Genomic DNA, 23,224 nt, shown 5'->3' with positions numbered 1-23,224 from the left:
TGTGTATTATGTATAGGAAAACGGACAGTAACTGCAGTATGAGTCCAAAGGTGTCACAATATGCTAACATACCGGTAGATTAGCCAACAAGGTGACTCAAACTTGGACGTACTATGCATGTTCATTCTTTCTCTCTAGAATATCATGCCAAATAGCATCAGACTAACTGATATGAATCATCATCGGCGTGGCGAGGGTGTGTTATCTGCTTAAAGACCCGTGACCCGACAGCCTCATCACACCCATCCCTACCCACCCCGGTTTCACTCATTGCTGATAAGATTTTGATATCATATTTTTCTCATTACCATTTTAAAATTTGACGTTCCAAATCGATGTATTTCCGAAGAAATCGTGAAAAATGGTCGATTTGTGGTACCACGTTAGCAAAATTTCACACGCCCCTGGGAATTATCAGGTAGTTTATCAATGCACACATCTACTGCTGATACCAGGTAGTTAATCAATGCTCACATCTACTGCTGATATCAGGTAGTTCATCAATGCACACACCTACTGCTGATATCTGGTAGTTCATCAATGCACACATCTACTGCTGATATCGGTTAGTTAATCAATGCTCACATCTACTGCTGATATCAGGTAGTTAATCAATGCACACATCTTCTGCTGATATCAGGTAGTTCATCAATGCTCACATCTACTGCTGATATCAGGTAGTTCATCAATGCACACATACATCTAATGCTGATTGCAGGTAGTTGATCAATGTTCATATCTTCTGCTTATATCAGGTAGTTCATCAATGCACACATCTACTGCTGATACCAGGTAGTTCATCAATACACACATCTACTGCTGATACCAGGTAGTTAATCAATGCATACAACTTCTGCTGATATCAGGTAGTTTATCAATGCTCACATCTACTGCTGATATCAGGTAGTTAATCAATGCACACATCTTCTGCTGATATCAGGTAGTTCAGCGATGCGCACATCTACTGCCGATACCAGGTAGTTAATCAATGCTCACATCTACTGCTGATATCAGGTAGTTCATCAATACACACATCTACTGCTGATACCAGGTATAAGCACACATCTTCTGCTGATATCAGGTAGTTCATCAATGCTCACATCTTCTGCTGAAATCAGGTAGTTCATCAATGCACACATACATCTAATGCTGATTGCAGGTAGTTGATCAATGTTCATATCTTCTGCTTATATCAGGTAGTGCATCAATGCTCACATCTACTGCTGATACCAGGTATAAGCACACATCTTCTGCTGATATCAGGTAGTTCATCAATGCTCACATCTTCTGCTGAAATCAGGTAGTTCATCAATGCACACATACATCTAATGCTGATTGCAGGTAGTTGATCAATGTTCATATCTTCTGCTTATATCAGGTAGTTTATCAATGCACACATCTTCTGCTGATATCAGGTAGTTAATCAATGCTCACATCTACTGCTGATATCAGGTAGTTCATCAATGCTCACATCTACTGCTGATATCAGGTAGTTCATCAATGCTCACATCTACTGCTGATATCAGGTAGTTCATCAATGCTCACATCTACTGCTGATATCAGGTAGTTAATCAATGCACACATCTTCTGCTGATATCAGGTAGTTCAGCGATGCGCACATCTACTGCCGATACCAGGTAGTTAATCAATGCTCACATCTACTGCTGATATCAGGTAGTTCATCAATACACACATCTACTGCTGATATCAGGTAGTTCATCAATACACACATCTACTGCTGATACCAGGTATAAGCGCACATCTTCTGCTGAAATCAGGTAGTTCATCAATGCTCACATCTTCTGCTGATATCAGGTAGTTCATCAATGCACACATACATCTAATGCTGATTGCAGGTAGTTGATCAATGTTCATATCTTCTGCTTATATCAGGTAGTTCATCAATTGTGCACACATCTTCTGCTGATACCAGGTAGTTTATCAATGCTCACATCTTCTGCTGATATCCGGTAGTTCCGCGATGCACACATTAACTACTGATACCAGGTTTGTCAATGCACACATCTTTTGCTGACATCAGGTAGTTTATCAATGCTCACATCTACTGCTGCTAGCAGGTAGTTAATCAATGCTCACATCTACTGCTGATATCAGGTAGTTCATCAATGCTCATATCTTCTGCTGATATCTGGTAGTTTATCAATGCACACATCTACTGATGTTATATAAGGTAGTTCATCAATGCTCACGTCCTCTGCTGAAATCAGGTAGTTCATCAATGCACACATCTATACTGCTGATAGCAGGTAGTTCATCAATGCTCATATCTTCTGCTGACATCAGGTAGTTCATTAATGCACACATCTACTACTGATATCAGGTAGTTTATCAATACACACATCTACTGATGTTATAAGGTAGTTCATCAATGCACACATCTACTGCTGATATCAGGTAGTTTATCAATGTACACGTCAACTGGTGTTATAAGGTAGTTCATCAATGCTCACGTCTTCTGCTGAAATCAGGTAGGCTAGTTCATCAATGCACACATCTACTGATGTTATATTATAAGGTACCTTATAACATTTATACAGTGTGGACATCACTAATATACCTTATATCAGCAGATGTGTGCATTGATGAACTGCATGATATCAGCAGTAGATGTGAGCATTGATGAATTACCCATCAGTGGATGTGCGCATTGATTAACTACGTGATATCAAGCATGCAGTAGACATGTGCAATTGTGCATGAATGAATTATCTGATATTTTTGGTGTAAAAATTCAATATTCTTATCCAATGATCCAATATATTAGGCCCACAAGTACACACTCAGGCCAAGAGCTCTTTCACCGGCACCTTCATACTTTCTGAGCCTTACCAATAATATATTTCATTATTGAAGAGCCCTCTAGCTCTAAATCAAAAACATTAACTATCATCGTAAAATGAGGGCGACATAGTAAAACGAATGAGGGCACGTTTTGCTTCAGTTGGTGCTAATCAGGTGGTGTATGTAAACTACATGTATCCATGTGTTAGGCCCGTTCACAGGGGAAATTGCTCAAATTGTCAAAATAGTATAAAGATACTCAAGGTTTCACAAACTTGTTTAAAACTTTTTCAGTTATACAAAGTTTCAAATATTAAATTATTGCTTTACCTTTTCTCAAAATTTCATAAAGTTACTACAACTTTAACAAACTTGCTTAACATTTTTTAATTGCCTGAAGTTGCTGAAGATGCTCAAATGTTTTCAAAATTATTGAAAATTGCTTCACTCTGCTAACAAACTGCGTTGTCCAAAATTTCTCAAAGCGATCAAGACAATGCTAACGGTTTGGGCCACTTTATTATTAAATAATATTGTGATGTTGGACAATGTGGTAAACTTTGGACAACAATACCCTGTGACATGTGACCTCAGTCATATTACCGTATTGGTCATTTATGACTTGCAGTAATCCCATGTGGTCTAGTGGTTAGGATTCGGCGCTCTCACCGCCGCGGCCCGGGTTCGATTCCCGGCGTGGGAAATTTTCGTCTATTTTGTTTTCTTCCATGTTAGTCAGGAAACCCGTTGTCTGTACCGATTTTCCCCTTCAATATTGGACTTCAACCTACTTACATTTTTTTTTAAATGACATTGTTAAAAGTTTATTTTGGGGACAACAAATGCCACATTTTAGGAATATTTTCGGTTCTCTCCCACCTCTCGCGAAAAAAACCCTCTAAGATTTTTACTATTCACTGCACCTGTAGCTGTGATAGGACCCAGCACGATAGCAATCATTGCACTGTTTGAAGATTCCAGGCATAAGAATAGGGCCTATATTTGAATGAAAATTAGCAAAAATCGGGCTAAATAGATAAAAACAAAAACGCGGAACTTTGGGCAAAAAAAGTGAATTCCTGTAAAAAAAAAGGGTAAATTCTCTCGTGCCTGAGATTGTTTTCACCAAATGTAAGCCCAATCGGACATACTTTAACGATTGACTCCATATGATCTTTGACCTCGGATGACCTTATTTTGATTTTGTTTATGCTCACCTCATCCCTCATAGTGAAATTAATTTCACAAAATTTATGCTTAATCGGGACAAAATATAGTCCCTAGATGACATTTGACCTCGGATTACCTCGATTTTATTTTTACGTGTCCCCCTCATGTGAAGGATTCCACTAAAAAAATCAAGGGGAAGATTAAAATTTAGCCTCTAAATTACATTTGACATCGGATGAAGGATTCCACCCACTGAGTTTGAGCCCAATCCAACAAAGTTAAAAATGTTGAACCCTCCATGACCTTTGACCTCAGATGACCTTTAAAACCACCCTTTCAACGTCACACACGCCCGGTATATCTATATCCAAAATGTCATGTCGATGATGCGTCGAAGCGCGGCGAACATACAGAGACCGCTTATTATAGACGAATCCAAATACACGCATCCCTACACCTGACTAGCAGCCTTGAGTTGGGTCCCCGCCGGCTACAATGCATCCAAAATGTGAAATGATTCGGCCTTGGTGGAAATTTTAAACTGCATTCCATCACCCGTTTTACACCTTCCGCGAAAACACAGGTAGACAAAAGACTGATTTAAGTTTACAACACAATACAGTTCCAACAGTTGTGCAAATAAAAGCCGCCTTACACCTAGATAAGGTCGAGGAGGGTTAATGGAATAATACAATAGAGATAATTCCGCAGGTAATCCCGTCGCATGTATTCATAGATGTACAAATGGATGAACAAAAGGACTATGTATGAATAGATGCGACAGGATTACCTCTATTGTATTAACCCTCCTCGTCTTTGCATCTTAGCTCATCTTCTCCAGGTGGTAGGCGGCTTTTATTTGCACAATCGGGCGCTCAATACCCCAGGTTGGTGCTAGCGGGAAACCAAAGATGGCCGAACAAATCCTGACCATGACTTGGCTCGTTGGATTCGTCTATACGCCTTATATAGATACCGGTTTACATTAAGAGGTTATGACACTATTTCAAAGTGTTGCGATTTGGTAGTCAGCATCTTGCGACTGGTAGTCAGCTTTGGCAAAAATCGCATTGCTCATTTCATAGCGAGCCGGGATGGCGAGTGTGTAGAAGAATTCAAATATCACAGATATACTTTTGTAGGTCCTGTGGTTCTTGAGTTATGTTAACGTTGTAGGAGGGCTGAAACACCTGCAACACTTACATAAACGTACATAACCCATTAACAACGATACATCAAGCAAGTTTTCAAAGTATATGGGTTGTAGAATGAACTTTTGCAAAACATCAAAGTATTATTTTTCAATAATAGGCCTATATTGATTTACATAATGAAAATCGATATTTTTTGGCTGCTTCGACCAACAGTACCTTGTCTACATCATGACAAAAGAGGCAAAATATGAGTGATATTTTGCCTAAGTAAGATTTCTGACAATTCTGTGTGAATTTTATGATGATTTTTATTGTAATAAATTGCGTTTCGACAGTATTTTTGTCACAGTGGACATGAGAGCACATCAGACATATCGAATTGCATTATGAATACAAAGAATGTCTTTCTGATATCAAATAAGTTTCATTTATTGAAATTCGCGATATAATACAAATTTTATGACAAATTATTAAAATGTAATATTTTAAATTTTTTTGATATATAACAGCCCTCGAATGTAACTTTATAAATCTTATGATATGTACTTAAAGTGTAAGTAGTTAGGAGGAAAAGCTGACGATCAATTGAAAAATTTTGACCTTTCATATTGAAGATATACATTTTTTCCCCAAAAGACCCTTTTTTTTTTTTTTTTTTGGTGTTTTAAACCCATATCTTCAATACGAAAGGTCAAAATTGTCAATTGATCGTCGGCTTGTCATCCAAGCTATATACATACACTTTAAGTACATATCACCAGATTTATAAAGTTTACTTCGAGGACTGTTAAATATCAAAAATATCAATTTTTAATCATTCCATAAAATGTGTATTACATTGCGAATTTCAAAAAATCAAAATGATTTGATATCGGAAGGACATTCCTCGTATTCAGCATGTTCAGAATGCAATTCGATATGTCTTATGTGCTCTCATGTCCCACAAAAAATACTGTCCAAACGCTCCGATACCCCATCCCTTAACATAGTTGTATTATCTTTAAGGATTACAACATAATGAAGTATTATTGCCAAGCAAGCAAACAGACAGACATACATGTAGACAAACAAAGAAACAAACAAACAAACAAACATAGGCGATGGAAGTGGGGACGGAGGGGACACGTCCCCTAATTTTCCATAATTGACGTCCCTCCTAAAAATCTAACAGAAGAAAAAAAATATAGAGCAATATAAATTGCACCGGTGCATCTTCCTTTTAGCCCCCAAAACATGTTTTGGACAAAAAATAGGGTCAAATTGTCAAACGAACAAACAAGCAACCAATGACACGCAAACAAACAAACGTTATAAGATTTTTAGTTTGGCTTGAGCACTTTGCTCGAATCTGGCCCATCAGGGCTTTTAGTTCTCCAAACTTTTATTTCCGTAGTTTCGAGGTGCAGGATAGGCATACTATTTTGATTCGATGAAACTTCTCAGCAAGCACAAAACGTTTTTAAAACGTTTTAAACAGGTTATACGCTCGTATTTTGGGTTTTAGTTTTGGTAAAAACGTTTTAATAACATTAAATGTCAGGTTATATAAAGGTCATGAAAACGTTTTAAAACGTTTTATATGAAAACACGCTACAAAATATGTTTTGAACGTTTTCAAAGTGTTATTGTAAAATATTTTTTGCAAACTTTTTTGCCAAATATTTTGTTTACCCTTTAATAACATTATGTTAGAATACGGTATTTGCAGTAAGTTTATACCCTTGCAGTACGTTTATACACTTTATATATCCTTTAAATTACCCGACATTTAAACATTTTCTTGCAACCTTTTCTAACCTTTTGCGAATGATGTCGATAACGTTTTGCGGTTGCTTGGTTATAATGGAAATAAAATAAAAGAAAGGGGTATACATTATTTTTCATCATAATTCAGAATGTACTTCTAAACGCCAGAAAAAACATTTGCTTATATATTTTTACAATAGGCCTGTTTTCGTAAAAGTTTTATGTCGGGTTATTAGAAAGTTAGAACGTTTTAAAACATTTTTCATTCAACATTTCTACCACGTTTGAAAGAATGTTGTATCGAAATATTCACGAAAAAATGGTTTAAGCCTGTGCCCATATTGTTATAATATTCTGGGGAAAGGTTTTACAACGTAAACATGTCGGGTTATTAGAAAGTTAGAGATGAAATCAAAACTCGACCGGCGGTTGACCGGCGGTTCCCATTGTTTAGAACAATAGCAACTGGACGGAACCGGCGGTCATCCGCCAGTTCAGTTTTGATTTCATCCCTTAGGGGACGTTAAAACGTTTTACATTAAATATTTCTGCAACGTTTTGAAAAGAGTGCATCGTAACATTCACGAAAAAATGCTTTATAACGATAGAATAGTATCATATTAGGTTTTAAAAACATCATAACGCAGCTTATAACGTTATCAAGGAATACTTAGTAGGCCTATAGGCTATATTATAAGAATATTAGAGTATAAACACTTTTATAGCGTGTAAAGGTTTTTTTATGAATGTTTCGATGCAACAATATAATTATCATGATTTCACTTTTGTATAGGAAATTACACAAAAATCACGTTGGGGCACTCATGCACGTATAAGGTATATGGGGATGTGCCGTTCTAATGGGTCATTTATTGCAAGAAACCCCTAAACAAGGGTCCCGATTTGGGGAAAAATTGCCAAACACTGTTAAATCAGCCGGGTTTTAGGTAAAAAAATCCATAAACGTGGGCCCCGATTTGAAAAACAATTGTCAAAAACTGTCAAAGCAGCCGTTTTTAGGTAAAGAAATCCCTAAATATGGGTATAGGGGTTTCAGAGTTCCAGCGGCATATCCCTGTCAAAATGTAATTCGAGTACTCCCCCACCCCCACATGAAAACACTTAATTGCTATGGTGAATGGGAAAATACTTGTTTAGAGTGCGTTTCATGAGCATGATATCGAACATGAAATATACCCCCACCAAAACCCTCACCCCACCCCGCCGGAGTCAATATTATACCACCCGACACATAAAACATTTAAAGCCATAATGTACGATTTCCGTCACATTTTAATTTTGTTATTTTTTGCTCAAAATGCTGAAATAATATTAGAAATTAAAGGCACATTCAGTGATCCGGACGATCATAAAAATCATCAAAATTCAGATTTTGGTACCTTTGTCAGTGTCATAGATGTGCTAACATAGCCTGCGAGTGGTTCAGCCGAAAGCCGTGTATTTAAGACAAAATAAGACATTTTACACGAATCTGTAATTTAGATACTGTCAGTTGCTAAATTAGCTACATGTATTTGAATGATGCTTCAACTTCGGCAGTACTGCTGTTTTCTTCGTTTTTTGCCAAATTTGTCATTTCAAAAATACCAACTGACAATTTGAATGACTTATCCTTCACTTTTAAGCAATTTATAAACAATTTTAATTTTTTCACACTTGCGCTGGGATCACTGAATGGGTCTTTAACTGTCAGGAAAAGTTTCTGTTAATTTTAAACCGAATTAACAAGGTAAAGTTTAAAACAAAACAAAACACAATTTTGGCAGTCTAACGTGGATTTCTATGCCTGATGAGTATACATTTTATATTCAAATTGGTCTGTTGACCTATAACAAACAACGAATTTGGCTGATTCCATTTAGGGACAGTCATGTTATAAATATCACAAAATGCCAAAAATATCAGGTCTAAAAAAAATAAAAAACTTCGTTTTAAAAAGCTCGTACATTATGGCTTTAATCATTGTTGTTATGACTCCACTTCCAATCCATCAAGAGGACACTTGGTGCCAGAGTTTGTTAACCAATTATCAATACACAATTCATGGAAGACATGATTACATGGTAGAAATTTGACAGTTTGATCAACGCTATAGCCATCCATACAAATACTACACGGGTCCTCAAAGACAACATTGCTCGTCAAATCACAGTCAGATAAAGTCTGTGTTTTCAAAGATTTCAGTTTATCCTCAGCAACAGTTTTCGCAGCGATTTTTTCATCTAATTGCAGAAGTGTGTCGTAATCTTCAGGGGTTAATTCCCTGTGTTGGAGTTGAATCAAAGTCCACATGAGCTGCGCTTCCGGATCTGATTTATCAACGTTTTCAGGTAATGCCTCTTCAATAAGTGCATAGGAGAAAACTTCCCACATGAATTTTCGCTCTTCTTTCCTCTCGTAAGACCACCTTCCCTTTAATTTACGATTACGAGGCTTATTACTACTTGGTTGTGTTTGAGGTTTAGTAGCAAAAGTGACTTTCTTTACCCCTCTTCTTTCCAAGGCGTCCATTTTCAACCTTTTATCGATGTTGGATTTCTTTGCTTTTATATGATCCAGTACTGTTTCATCGTGTTGTACTTTACGAGAATAAATATCAGATTTGACCATGAGTTTCTTATTACCAGTTTTACCTTGCTTAACGAGTTTCAAGTTGAATTGAAGTTCTTTGAGCTGCTTTTGTGATTTAGGTGGGTTGGTCTCTCTCGCTACAGACTTGTATGCTCTTCCACGCATATACACTTCAGCTATCAATTCACAGTCCTCATCCCAACAAAGGGATGACACAGGCATTTCCTGAGATGATGATATTGCAATATAATCTTTGGCATCAAATTCGTCTCCATTGACTCCATCTCGATCGTATCTGTGATCTCTTATTGAAAAACACAATAAATTGTCCGCCGGTTTAAACTTCTTCTTTGAATTTTGTTCTTCCGATTTCGCCATAGTTGTAACACACTGTTTTCTGTTCAGTTTCGATGTATGTTTCCCAGCCTTGCAAGTATGAAGCGAATTCCTTGAGCCCTCTAGTGCGGGGAATTCCCGTAAATTCCCGACTTGCTCGACAATTTCACCACTTTCACATTCACTCACTTGAGCTACCATGGTGTCTTTAAAATCCTCCGGTAATTAAGGCTCTATCGTTGGGGCACCTGCCCACAGCCTGGCATAGGTTGAAATAGCATTAAGCTTTGTTTTTGATTGATTTTATTCATAACCTGTTGATTGCACCACAGGCGTGTAACTTGAAGGAAATTATGTCATCTGCATTTCTATTTTTGGCACATGGTAATGTTTACAAACAAAGCACAGCTGAGTGATGACATCATCGAAGCGGTCTCTCATTGGCTGATCGTCTACCCTGGGATAGTCCATTAGTCATTTTACGTACGCTACGATAGTATTTTCGTATTCCTTCCATTGATTGTACACCGTATGCTGAACGTTGTAATAGGGTTGAGAATGAGAAGTATATGTAAAATGGCGGCGCCCACTGTAAGGAAATGTGAAGAAGCGGAGCCGAAATTAGATCGAAATTCGTGGTTTTTAGAACACCCCAAGGTATTAGATTTTTAAATTCGTCTTGAATTTTTTTATTACATGTGTTTGGTCATGTTGGGTGGTTGATGCTGAAATGCCAGTGAGGTTTTTACGAGAAGTAATGTATTCTAGTTAAGCTTAAACTTTACTACTTGAGTACTACTAGTCATGCTAGTAGCTTTTGTTTTAGTCGTCAAAAAGATTTTATTTTTAGGCATAGTTAATAGTTCAGTGGATTATTAAGGGGCTGTGCAATAATAATCTTCCCCTCCCGTAAGAGGGGGAAATTTTGACAGGGCAAAAGGCAAAGCGGGGAGGGGACATGGAAGTTTTGGCAGGGTGCAGCTGACTGCAGGCAAAAGCCAAACATTAATAAATTAGGAATATATGGGCAAATTCAAATTTGTCATTAAACCACATCATTTTACATGTCAAATTAAAGACCTTGAGTCATCATCATCCTTCTTTCGGCTGCGGACCCGGCTGCGGAGCAGCTAGCAGGTGACTACAAGTTTCTTCCAGCTACATCGAAATGTGCGTCCCACAATATTTTTGTGCGTCCGTACCTATGTTGATGTGTTGGGCAACAGGCAATACAATTTTACAAGGCTTCTGGTCGCCGGTATTGCATCGCATCACATCTCAGTTTGACGTAAATATTTGACTAATATTTCCTTTCATTTTTCTGATGAGATGTTAAAGATTTATTATTATTTTTGCAAGCTTTTGAACATGAAATCTGGTAGATTTGCGGAGACATCGGGTTGATTCACTTGATTGACAGTTTATTCAGGAAGTGATTTACACTATTAGTGCCGGAATTGTGGTTCAATTAAGGAACGTACGCACAACGTTGGACATGCTGCAGCATGCAGTGTGCAAGCTGCCGAATTTTGATTTGGCAGTCTGTGTGTATGTACGACTTGTACGTATTGATTTTTAGAAGTTTCTAATTTCTATTGATATATTTCATGATACGGTATTTGATATTAACATTAAGCACAAATTATTAAAAGCTGGTCAGTTCAATCCAGAGTACCGGTACGCATTACTTTTTTGTTTATTTTGTTGTCAAAATCGGCAATGTTATTGGTGTTTTACAACTTGGTGGACCATTTAAACATCGGTAGCTGACATCGGCAAGGGGTAAGTTTTTTTACCGATGCGATTTTTGCCGATAGGGTGTACCATCGGCACCGATACGAATACGATGGCCGATACCGATCATCGGTTCAGCACTAATATGTTATGCTGTATAACAAATTATGTGAATGTAAACTTGCTGACACTGTATGATAATTAAGACATTTTTTATTTCGCTCTTGTGTTTTGAGCTTAAGCTTAAGTGATTCACACATCGCCTTACTGTAAAAATTTTCATTGACATACTTGACCCCGGAAGTTGTTCGCAAAATAAGTAGTGTCCACAGCAGCCAGTTTGGTTCACTCCCTCCACAAAATGTTTGTGTGGAGGAGCGTGACCAAACTGGCTGCATAGCTTATGTTGAAGACTTCAAAATAAGGTCAATAATGCTGATTACTGATTGGTCTGTTGCTAATTTAATATTAATATATGCACGATGGAGATGTGAAATTTTATTTTTTAAGTTACGAAATAGGATCATTGCAAACACCAATTTGGTAAGTTTATAATTACTCATTTTTCGGCTGAATCAACCGCACAAACTGGTTGATGAAATTTGTTGAGCATTGCGTCCAGCAATACGATTTTGTGGGAGCCATTGCTGATAGTATAGTTGACCTTGACTCGCATGCCCCAGTAATCCCCCAAAAGACACAGGATGTATTTCTAGAACAAGGTTCATTGCCGTCCAGGTTTCCTCTTACTATGAGTTGGGACATACATATTCTTTCACTGGCTCATCGCCAGGTAAGCGGAGTATATGCCCTACAAATTTCAGTTGACGAGTCCTGGCTTTCTTAACAAGTGGCGCTGTCTCTGTCAGATTGTAGATGGTAGTATTTGGTACTCTGTCTACTCTCTTGATGTTCAGCATAATACGGTAGCAGGATGTGCCAAATGAGTTGATTTTATTTTCCATATCTTTAGAGATAACCCATGACGCGCGTACAGGCAGTCAGGCGTATAGCAAAACTGTGACGCAGGTTGAACCTTGGTGTAAATTGGGATGGTAGGACTTTTCCACAGTTGCTCTAATTTCCAGAAGGCTGTCCAAGCAAGAGCTTTTCGTCTCTTCAGGTCACTAGCCTTGGACCCTATCATAGAGCCTAGGTATCTGAAGTCGGTTACATGCTTAATGGGGTTTCCGTACACTTGGAGAGGAGGCTGGGGTTGACAGTTGATGGTCATGTACTCTGTTTTGGGTGCGCTGATTATAAGTCCAAGGTCTGCTGAGGCATTAATGGTCCTGGAGAGCTGAGACTGGGCCAGAGGAGTGGAAGACTCAAGGAGAGCGATATCGTCAGCAAAGTCCAGGTCATTTAGCAATTTGTCCGAGTATCTTCTTGATCGACGAGGACAGGTCACAACTCTGGAGTCTAGCATAAAATGCGTAACTATTGTGTGCATATTCAAAGTTCTCAAGTAACTTTTAAATGAAACACTCTAAAAAGGCTTAGAAAACAGTATGGAAAGATTGTATGCAAAATAAAATTGGCAGGCTTAGATAGTGTGGGGAAAGCCCTTTTGGCAGGCCAAAAGGTGGCAAGGTGTTTTGGCATGCTGAGAGGGAGGCAAGCATTTGTTGGCAGGCCATTTTGAAACTTGCCCAATGTAGCACATGTACTAGACCCAAGTCTGTCTACCCTACACTTAAAGCCATATTATAACATTTCTGTAAAAATAGATTAGTATTTATTTTCCATAAAATGTTAGCTTTTACTGTCAGATATGTCCCCTTTTAATTTGAGCCGAACAAGTGAGGTAAAGCAGAGAAAATTGGAATTTACTACTGGCGCCCATGCATGCTACTCCCGCGGTTGTAATAAGGTACAACCCTCGGGATGTGTGTGTATGTGTATCCCGCACGCCATGTACGTACTGTGCATACGTGTTCGACTAATATTTCCATCGTAATAATAAAACGCCAGTTCCATTGTTTTATTCAAAATCTCGGATTTTGACAAAACTACTGCACCTACATTGTAGAGTCTTGATTTTTGCAGAATATCTTTATTGACTAAAGTACATTACAATCGTGTAAAAACCAGAATTAAAAATTTTTTGAGGGCAGTCTGCAAATTCTGTTCTTGCGTTTCCTGGATTCACAGTTATGCCTGCGATAGAGTCTATTTCTTTTAATTCCAATTTCTACCATTTTCCCCCCAACTGCTGTGATGAAAGTCTTTTTTCAATGTATCAATAGACAATGATCGAGTGAACAAAATAATTATGTGATAGGATTAAGCAGAAACCATTCTTGAAAATTATGATTCCTTGAGTTTTCACATTGTGTGCAAGGAGTACTGACTTACATTGAGTTTGAAGGTGAATTAGGTGACAACAAATTGGTTGGTGCCTGCACAGAAAAAACTACAACCGTGAGAGATAACCGAAGTGGGTTCCTGCTTCATTGGCCGGATTGAATCACATTGTGAAACAACATCTTTGGCAGTAATGGCGCCACAAGGGGGGGGGGGGCATAAAGGGCAAATCAGAACTCATCCCCCTCCTGTTGCTCCCCAGTAAAAAAACCCAAAAATTACACTTTTTGTTGCAATTGTGCCCCCCAATTCACTTTTCCCCAATGCCCCTCAGAAAAAGAGATTCCTGGCGAGCCTCTGATGAGTGATCTTTGGTCCAGGGAGTACTACTAAGGGAACAATCCAAAAGATCGATGACGTCCTATAAACGAAACTAGTTTCATTTAGGGGGGAGGGGGTAAAATACTTGATTACATTTGTACAAAAACATTGGTCTGACCACAGATCCTGGATCTCTCCAGGATCTGTGGTCTGACGAATGTGTCATTTATTATTATGTCAAAATTTTCAACACATCATTATTACGTTTCTGGCAGGGAGGGAGAAACGAATCTAGTTACATTTATAGGACATCATCGATCTTTTGGTTTGTTCCCTAATACAACTGACTATACAGGCAGTGCACTGCAAATATGGGTCTCATATCAATGGTATCTTTTCTAGGTTTTGGTGAAATTGTGTCAGAATTTTGTGAAATTGTGCTAGAATTTCACATAGTAATTAGTATGGTAGCTGTTAAATTTTGACAAAAATTTGGCCTTCATGTATAAAATGGGGAAAATATTCTTGAAACTTAAAATGTGTACACCATTAATTTATGTACAGTAAATTGGAGTTTTGTTCTTTTACTTTTTTTGCCACAGATGAAAGAAATGCAAGAATGGGAGTTTTTTAATGAAGTACAGATTCAAACAACACTACTAGTTTATCTGGACCTTTGTGAAGGTAAAGTATTACACCTTTGTAACTTTGGCAAAGAAAAAAACACTCTGATCCATAGGCAGACTTGCTTGAGAAGTCTAGCCACAAATGTGCTCATCATTGAGCTTCACACTGACCTAAAAACAATAGGAAGGTTCTCTAGCATCGAATGCGTAACTATCATGTGCAAATTCAAAGCTAGAGTTATCGAGTAAGGGCGGACAGACTTGCTTTTTTATGTAAATCAGTTGTTTTTTGTTTTTGTTTTTCGTTGGAAGAGTTAAATGACCTAAATCACTTTGAGCTAGAAAAATCTAAAAGAAAAATTTTTGCAAACATATTTTGAAAATTTTTCAAAACGTTCTGTCAACGTTGCATTTGGCCAAAAAATGGCTGTTTTTAATTTCATGTAGGTAATACAACAAAATCCTCCAAATGCAAAATATGTTTTACAGTTGGGCACTTTGCATGATATAGCTCCTCCTCAGTGAGTCTGTGACTTTCCCAGCATTGAGTGAGTCATTGGCCTTTAGGTACAAATTCTTGGGAGCAGAAGACACCAAATTGGTGTTTTATGACCTTTGACATTCTTTTGTGGCGAGTGACATGGTCTTTCAATTCACACCGAGTGTCCTTGACAGGTTTGACTATGCTTCAGTGGACATAAAAGAACTCAAAATATAACCTTTGCCCCAATAATCCCAAGCTATTGTCTGAAACTGCTCCTTGTAAGATGTATCATAAGAACTCAGTCCTCAAATGATAGTCATATAATGACCAAAAGATAAATGACTATCATTGAAGACTGAGTTCCACAGTCTAGCATTGAGTAAAGTTGGTATCCATTTGTACACATGTGTGAGGAGAGGCAATAGAGGTGAAGAACCTATAAAGTGCACAACACATTGACACAACAGGGATTCATACCTATGACCTTGAACTACCTCACAATTACGAGTCGAAGTGTTAGACAGCCATGACACCATGCCCTGCAGGACAATATTACAAACCTGATTTATGGATCTTTTCTGTTTCAGCCAAGAATTGGTGGAATGTACATATCCATCCATGTGCTAAACTCAACATGGGCTACATCACAGGAAAACCAAACAAGAAAAGTGACTACCAAACAGTATTGCCTCTAACTACACAGACAAACCTCAGCATGGAAAGGTAAAACAAGATAATCCAGCAAACACAAACATGTTTTGAAGACGTATAAACGTATCATAACAGAGGTGTGAATCTTCAGGATTTTTCCTGATTTCAGGATTTTTTGTGGCCAAAATTTACGCAATTTGATTGATTTCAGCCCGTTGGGGGTATTTTAGCCCAATTTCACACTGTTTTCAGGATTTTCTACTACCTTCAGGATATTTCACCATAGCTTTGAATCACACCCCTGTTATAAACATGTTTTGGTTTGGTCAAAACGTTTTAATAACATTGGACATGTTGAGTTATAATATATATGAAGAGTTCATGAAAACAAAAACACTATAACAAAAATGTTATTGAAAAATACTTTTATGCAAACATTTTCTCACAGCAAGGGGGCCTTAGGTGATGTTAGAATATGTTGCATCAAGGTTTCAAAATTGTTTTCTGAATGTTATTAAAATGTTATATATGCTTTATATAACCTGACATTTAAACATTTTTTGTAAAACATTTTGTGTTTGGTGGGAACCTACTGTATTCTTTCTCATTAACCCCATGAGAACTACCTGCTGATTGGCCAAAAAGAAGTTTATCAATTGGACCAATCAGCAACATTGTTAGAATGATTTCACCACACACAAAAATTGGGGTGAATTATTTGCAAAGCTCCATTCTGATTGGTGATTAAAGTGAAGATATCATGTAATTGACCAATCAGTGGCAATGTTAGATCGGCAGGTAGTGCTCAGGGGGTTAAGGCCCCTGGGCATATTTGCATTTTCCCGAAAGGGGGCATTAATTAAAGGGTTTTTTATGATGAAAATTCCCATTAAAAACATCGCTAGTACTGTCTGGCAGTGCTGCGGTGCCCCATAAATAAGAAAGAATTGTTTCTTGCTTGTTATAAATGAACTAACAACTATGATTAATTAGAATTAATGCTGAATTTATATTGATCAATATCAATACAGGTAAAGACTCATATGTTTTTAAATTTAATAATAGTCAATTAATCGATTTCATTAAATAATAAGGAACAACCAAGCTTCGATGGTAGATCACAAGGCCAAACTAATGTGTTTCTATTGCCTAAGAGCTATTTTGATTGGTTAAAAACAGGGCTATCATGTATTGAACCAATCAGTGATGTGGTAAGAAGTCAGTAAGGGAAGCTCAAAATTGCTAAGAAAGTTCTATTTTGATTGGTTACTCAGATGATTATATGATTTGATTTAATTTAATTAACCAATAAGCAGCACTGTAACAAAGGCAGTAGAGCACACAAGGTTAGCACATAAGTTAAGACTCCTTGCTTTCTCTCATCATGTGCAGGTTACAGAAATACTTGGAGTATATTCCAGCCCCACCAAGCAAAAGCACCACAGAGGATGAAGCTACACAGACCATAATAACACTAGCCATAACCGACTCTGACTCAACCATCCTGTACTATCGTATCGCTAACGGACTCCTGTCTCCGGAACTTGAAACAGAGGCTGAAGAGAAAACAAATAAACGAAAGAGGAAGAGGAAGAAAGGTGGTGGCGGTGGTGGTGGTGGTGGTGGTGGTGGTGGTGGTGGTGGGGATCAGCAGGAGGGTAAGGAAACTGTGGAGTTGATGGACGAGGAAGAAAAATTAGACCCTTTTGCTGAAGAAGAATTATGACGTAGTCTGACATTTTCTGGATTGAAAATGATTAGATGATAAAAAGAAGAATTGAGACAAGGCATTTGTGGTGGTGAGCCACAAGAGTGTACAGGAGAAGCAACTGCCAAGGGTTGCAGATGAAGTAGCCTTGATTCAAGCCTGTATATCCACCTGAAGGCCACAGTAGTACATCATGTATGTAACTCCGGTGCATGTGGATAGTATAATGCGTGTCAAACAACAACAGTGATTCTCTGGTGACAACTCGCTAGTCCGAAGGTTCCCTAGTCCGAAGGTTCGCTAGTCCAAACACGTAATTTACCTTTCGCTAGTCCGAATTCTGAAAAAGGTTTGCTAGTCCAAATATCGGGTTCTCTATTCCGAGGGTTCGCTAGTCTGAATAATAAATAAGGTTCTCTAGGTCGAATATAGAATAAGGCTCGCTAACCCTAACCCAAAACCCTAACCCGTTCAATATTTAGACTAGAGAACCTTTGGACTAGCAGCCCTTTGGACTAGAGAGAAGTAACAGATTCTCTAGCGATGGGCGTGGTCAAAGATAGGTATGGCTATAGGTATGGCATGGATCAATCTGTATTCCTTTGGTAATGTTTTACCTTGAAAAACTTCACGATTCTGGAGTTTTAAGGTGGTACTTCACCCCTTGATAAATTTGACTATTTTTACATTTTTCTCAAAAAATAATAACACACTGGTAACAAAAGTTATGTATATTATAGGGCAAGGAATCCAGGTACTACACTGGAATTTCAGTGACTCAAGACAAGCGGTAAGTATTTGAGATAAGAAAAGAGGTACCGCTTGAATGTACCTCATTTCTTAACATATAATGAACCACATGTCTTGAATCACTGAAATTTCAGTGAAGTAATTGGATTCCTTGTCCCTATAATATATAATTATAACTTTTGTTACCAGTGTGAAGTTATTTTGCAAAAATGCAAAATTAGTCACAAAATGTATGAGGGGGTGTAGTACCACCTTAAAGACTACCAAACCAAATAATGAGATGCTGCTGGCTAATATGAATATTTAGCATCAGCCATCTAATCATGTACTAGGGGTGTAAATTAATGGTTATTTGTCTAACCGTTTAAACGGACCACAATCCGATCGGTTAACCGTAAACGTATGTAAAAAAAAAAAAAAAAAAAAATTATTTTTATAATATTTTTAATTTCTTTAACCCTTACACCCAAAAAACCACAGAATACCATGATGAAAAATTCTGCGCATGCATGCATCCCAGGGTCTGCGATGGCGCAATCACCCTAAGTGTCAAATGCGCACGGAATTGCTGGCCGGGCAGCAATTAGCTGTGTAGCTCCCGGTCCGTGATCGTGCGGTTGGCATGCGAGGGGTCAAAGGTTCGAATCCCGGGGGTGCCAAGTCAGAAATTCTTCTTCTTCTTGACTTTTTCGGATCTTCTGTGACTTCCGATAGCAAAAACCTGGGTCAGTGTTAGGGTTAATGTAAGTTATAGATGCTAAATTTCTTGTTATTCAAGGTTTTGTTTAACATGCCCCCAAAAAATCTTTTCTTTTTTTAAAATTCAAAAATCACAAATTTCCGGCCAGAAATGATTTGCAATCATGATAATTAGCGTATTTTTGGTAGGAAAACAGTCGGCAACCCGAGATCTGAAATATACCACGATGGTTTGCAAATGCGTGTATCCTCAGTATTCTATCGTATTGTGTTTTAAACTGCCGAGAACCAGTGGAACCAAAACAATATGGTGGCGATTTTTTTTTTTTTTTTCCTAGTCAACATTTGCATCACATAATACATTTACATGATATAGGCCTATGAGGCTGGATTGAGCTGTGTTCAGTTTTATACGGCGGATTTATTGCCATAATTATTACCTCTTACTTAACAAAAGAAAAACAAATTTATTCCAATTAAAATTCTACCAGGGTTCGAACCCATAACCTTTTGATTAACAGTCCAGATCGAATACCACTACGCTGTGAGTGCTTCTGCCAGAAATGCGTTTGTTCATCATACTTATTGATTACGGAATAAATCGCAAACACACGATATATATATATTACTTGTCTATTACTAATAAATACGTATATAATCTCCAATCTATGCGGTTCCTATGCAAATGTTGACTAGTAAATTAATATAGGCTGGCGGCGCGCTGTGTTGTTCAGTGGTGAGAACGCAGGTGAGAATTGCTTATTTCTCACCTAGCTAGCCTTGTCAGAGAGGAAATCCTGAATCAAAACTAGGTAGATGTTATTTTTAAGTGAAAAATAATTCTATTTGGTTTCAAGTTAAAGATAGTTTCATTCAGAAATTGGTGCTCCGGATGGGCTTCTGAGCATTGCTGAGTGCCTTCAAACTGCTACGGTGGATGGCCCTAGACCCCCGGCTGTTATTGCGCCGCTCAATACTCTAAATCTCGACGCTAGATTTTTTTTTTTTTTTTTTACGCTTAAGCGGTTAGTGATTTTCCTAAACGGATAGTGCATTTTACGGCCGGTTACACGTGAAACGTGTAAACGTAGACACCCTTATCATGTACCAAACTTATGATGTACATAAGATGTAGAATATTCAATGTAACATGTCTTGTAATAATGCATTATGTAGAATGTCTGGTGGAAATATAAACTCATCCCAAAAAGAAAGTATCCAGTTTGATTTTGGTTCATAAGTCAAAGATGGGGTCTTAAATCAAGACCTACCAAAAGTATGTTACAGATATATTTATTCCACACAGTTTGATACCTCATTTGTCCAAATCGATGCAGAATTGATGACACAGTGACCTTTTAAATGCAACGACCTCAATTTTAAAAGTTGCAGTAATTCATAATTGATGTGGTTTTCCTGCTTCTCAAGATTCGTCATAAAGGTACACAATAACAGAGACGAACTAAGACTGTTTGACTTCACTTCATGTGTTTTATTGAATGCAGATACTCTTTTACTCCTTCCTTAATGTTTTGCCCTTCACTCTTCACATATCTGGTATGTCCTCCTGCTGCATCAATGACTGTCAGACATCTTCGGCGCATGCTCTCAGTGAGACGTGAGTCTGATGCGCCCTTGATCTATCGCTGCCCATAACTGAGTAGCAGGACCAAATCAATAGGAATTACTGCAACTTTTAAAATTGAGGTGATTGCATTCAAATGGTCACTGCGTCATCAAATCTTCATTGATTTGAACAAATGAGGTATCAAACTGTGCGGAAAAAAATTATATGTAACATACTTTTAGTAGGTTTTGATTTAAGGCCACATCTGTGACTTATGGAATAAAATCAAACTGGATACTTTCTTTTTGGGATGAGTTTATTATCAATTTTACATCATCAAACATTCGCTACAAGTTAAACATTACTGGAAATAGAATAGGAATAGATTAAATAATGAAGACATGTTTACATCAAATATTCTGCATCCGCTAAAAAAGTCTGTAGCGGCCTTAAGACTACAGATGAGGAAGATAAATGGATCTTTTTTCTAAAATCCTAATGATGAAGTCTGACCCTTTCAACAACTATGGGTTATTCCATTTGAAATCCATACACCCCCTATGGAAGACATAACCTTAATCTTCCACACAGGGAGTGTGAATTTCAAATGGGATTACATTACCTGAATGGGTGACATAGGGTAGTCAAATGCCAAGGAAAAAGAGATGAGCACTTTGGCACATTGCTGCCTTTATCTTATAGGCTGCCTGTAAGTCTATAAATTGCCTGTGAGCGACTAGCTTTATAGGCTTTCTTAACACTTTACAAGGAACAAAATCAACCTTTTCAACCACTTTACATTTGTTTTTATTTTATTGCTCCCCCCCCCCTCCCACCACCGCCAGCAAAATTGATTTAAAAAATATGATTTCTTCAAGAAGTCAACAATTGTTACAGGACTGGAATTTGGGCTGATGTATAAGCTAACATTTAATGATTTATTAATTGCATTGTTGCTCAATCCTATCCCATACATGCAAAGGTCATTTGAGGTCAACTAGTAAAATAGGCTGCCCCATACATTGCATTAGGAAACATTTTTGTGTCTTTTATTTTGCGATTGTGGTAATCAAGAATTCTGGCGGACAACTGGCAGATTTCCTAATTGAAACACTGTGTAAACTTATTTTGGTAATGTCTTCCAAAGAGGAGGAATACAAAATGTGCAAAATAATGTAAAGCTGTCTTACAATAATACTTGTTTGTACAGCCACTTGTATCAGTAATAAAGTTGCATCTGCCTTTCATCAAAAAACGTCTCATTTGGAGGCATATATGCTTGTATTATATATTCTGTATGCTTCCTCAAGGCAGTAAGGTAGAGACCAAAATTTTCCATATACTGGTAAGAAACCGGAATTCAGTCATTTGGTGCAAAACCAGTTTATGCAATAACCTCTTCAAGAAGACTTTGCTAGACTAATTAATGTCATTTTAATCTTTGCTTTGCCTTAAACACTCCAAATTCATAATGGTATGTCTGTGTTGAAGATGTAATTTTGCAATTTGAAAACTGTTGGAAACTGGTATTGTAATTCACAAAACGGAATTTGCCTTTTAGAAAATAACGGAAACATTGGTCTCTACATTCGGGTAAAATCAAAATTTGTGATTTTCATTTTTTAAAAACTACTAATTTTTACAAGACTCTGATATGCTAGTTGGATTCCTTGCATTATTTCTTGTCTAAAAATATATACTTTTATATACATGTACTTATCAGCATTACATTCAGAGATACAGTAAAAAATAATATACTGCCTTTAGGAAGGCAAACAGACTGTATATGGAATTATAGACAGTATTTCGTTTGTTTGTTTTGAAAACATTATAAACATGCTATAAACACATTTTAGTTTTGGTCAAAATGTTTTAATACCATTTAAATGTCAGGTCATGAAAACAATTTCAAAACCTTTTATATGAAAAAACACTAAAACAACATCTTAAAATGTTGTCAAATTGTTATTGCAAAATATTTTTTGACAAACATGTTTGCAAAATTTTTTGTCAAAACTTAATGACATTATTTTAGAATCTTTTGTATTTAGTTTTCAAAATGATATATAACCCGCTGTTTTCTGTCAAACATTTTGTTTACTGGGTACTTTTCACCACTGGGGCTGCTTTTGACCAAACTCATTCTAAACAAATTTGAAATGTTCACCTAGTTCCTGAAGAACTATACCTTGGTGTATTACATTATAAACTTCTTGGCTCACACACATTAGTCTCATACCCAAAATCTGTTAGGTTCACTTTCAATATCTTATGTATGTGTTGGTTTAGTGATCTATGCATCAAGCAGTGAGAGTATTTGGCTATACCCATTTAAATCCATACACCCCCTATGGAAGACAAGACATTAATCTCCCACACAGGGAGTGTAGATTTTAAATGGAGTCACCCATTCACACTCCCGGTGTAGGAGTCATGTTTCCCATAGGGGTGTATGGATTTCATCTGGAATAGCCCATTTCATAGTTGAAATAAACAAACTTGCTCTTTCCCATGGCCTAAATTCATGTACAATATAGTAAAAAATATGTAGAACAGTAGGACATTAAGGTCATATGC

At 37.4% G+C, this 23,224-nt stretch overlaps 1 protein-coding gene and 1 non-coding gene across 2 annotated transcripts; both read left to right on the top strand.

Annotated features, from left to right (window-relative positions):
• Nucleotides 1–3,433: 3,433 nt before the first annotated feature.
• Nucleotides 3,434–3,505, top strand: Trnae-cuc (transfer RNA glutamic acid (anticodon CUC)). Its single transcript has one exon. It is a non-coding gene; the product is annotated as a tRNA-Glu (tRNA).
• Nucleotides 3,506–10,248: 6,743 nt separating this feature from the next.
• Nucleotides 10,249–17,649, top strand: LOC140138971 (tRNA-splicing endonuclease subunit Sen15-like). The gene is made up of 4 exons (XM_072160752.1): nucleotides 10,249–10,457; nucleotides 14,765–14,846; nucleotides 15,860–15,995; nucleotides 17,316–17,649. Exons 1-4 carry the CDS (start codon nucleotides 10,332–10,334, stop codon nucleotides 17,647–17,649), a joined length of 678 nt encoding a protein of 225 aa, XP_072016853.1. The 5' UTR covers nucleotides 10,249–10,331.
• Nucleotides 17,650–23,224: the final 5,575 nt, after the last annotated feature.

The sequence above is a fragment of the Amphiura filiformis genome, chromosome 18, assembly GCF_039555335.1.
Source record: "Amphiura filiformis chromosome 18, Afil_fr2py, whole genome shotgun sequence".
NCBI lineage: Eukaryota > Metazoa > Echinodermata > Ophiuroidea > Amphilepidida > Amphiuridae > Amphiura > Amphiura filiformis.
The sequence above is the reverse complement of the archived record's forward strand: the minus strand, read 5'-3'. Positions and strand labels throughout refer to the sequence as shown.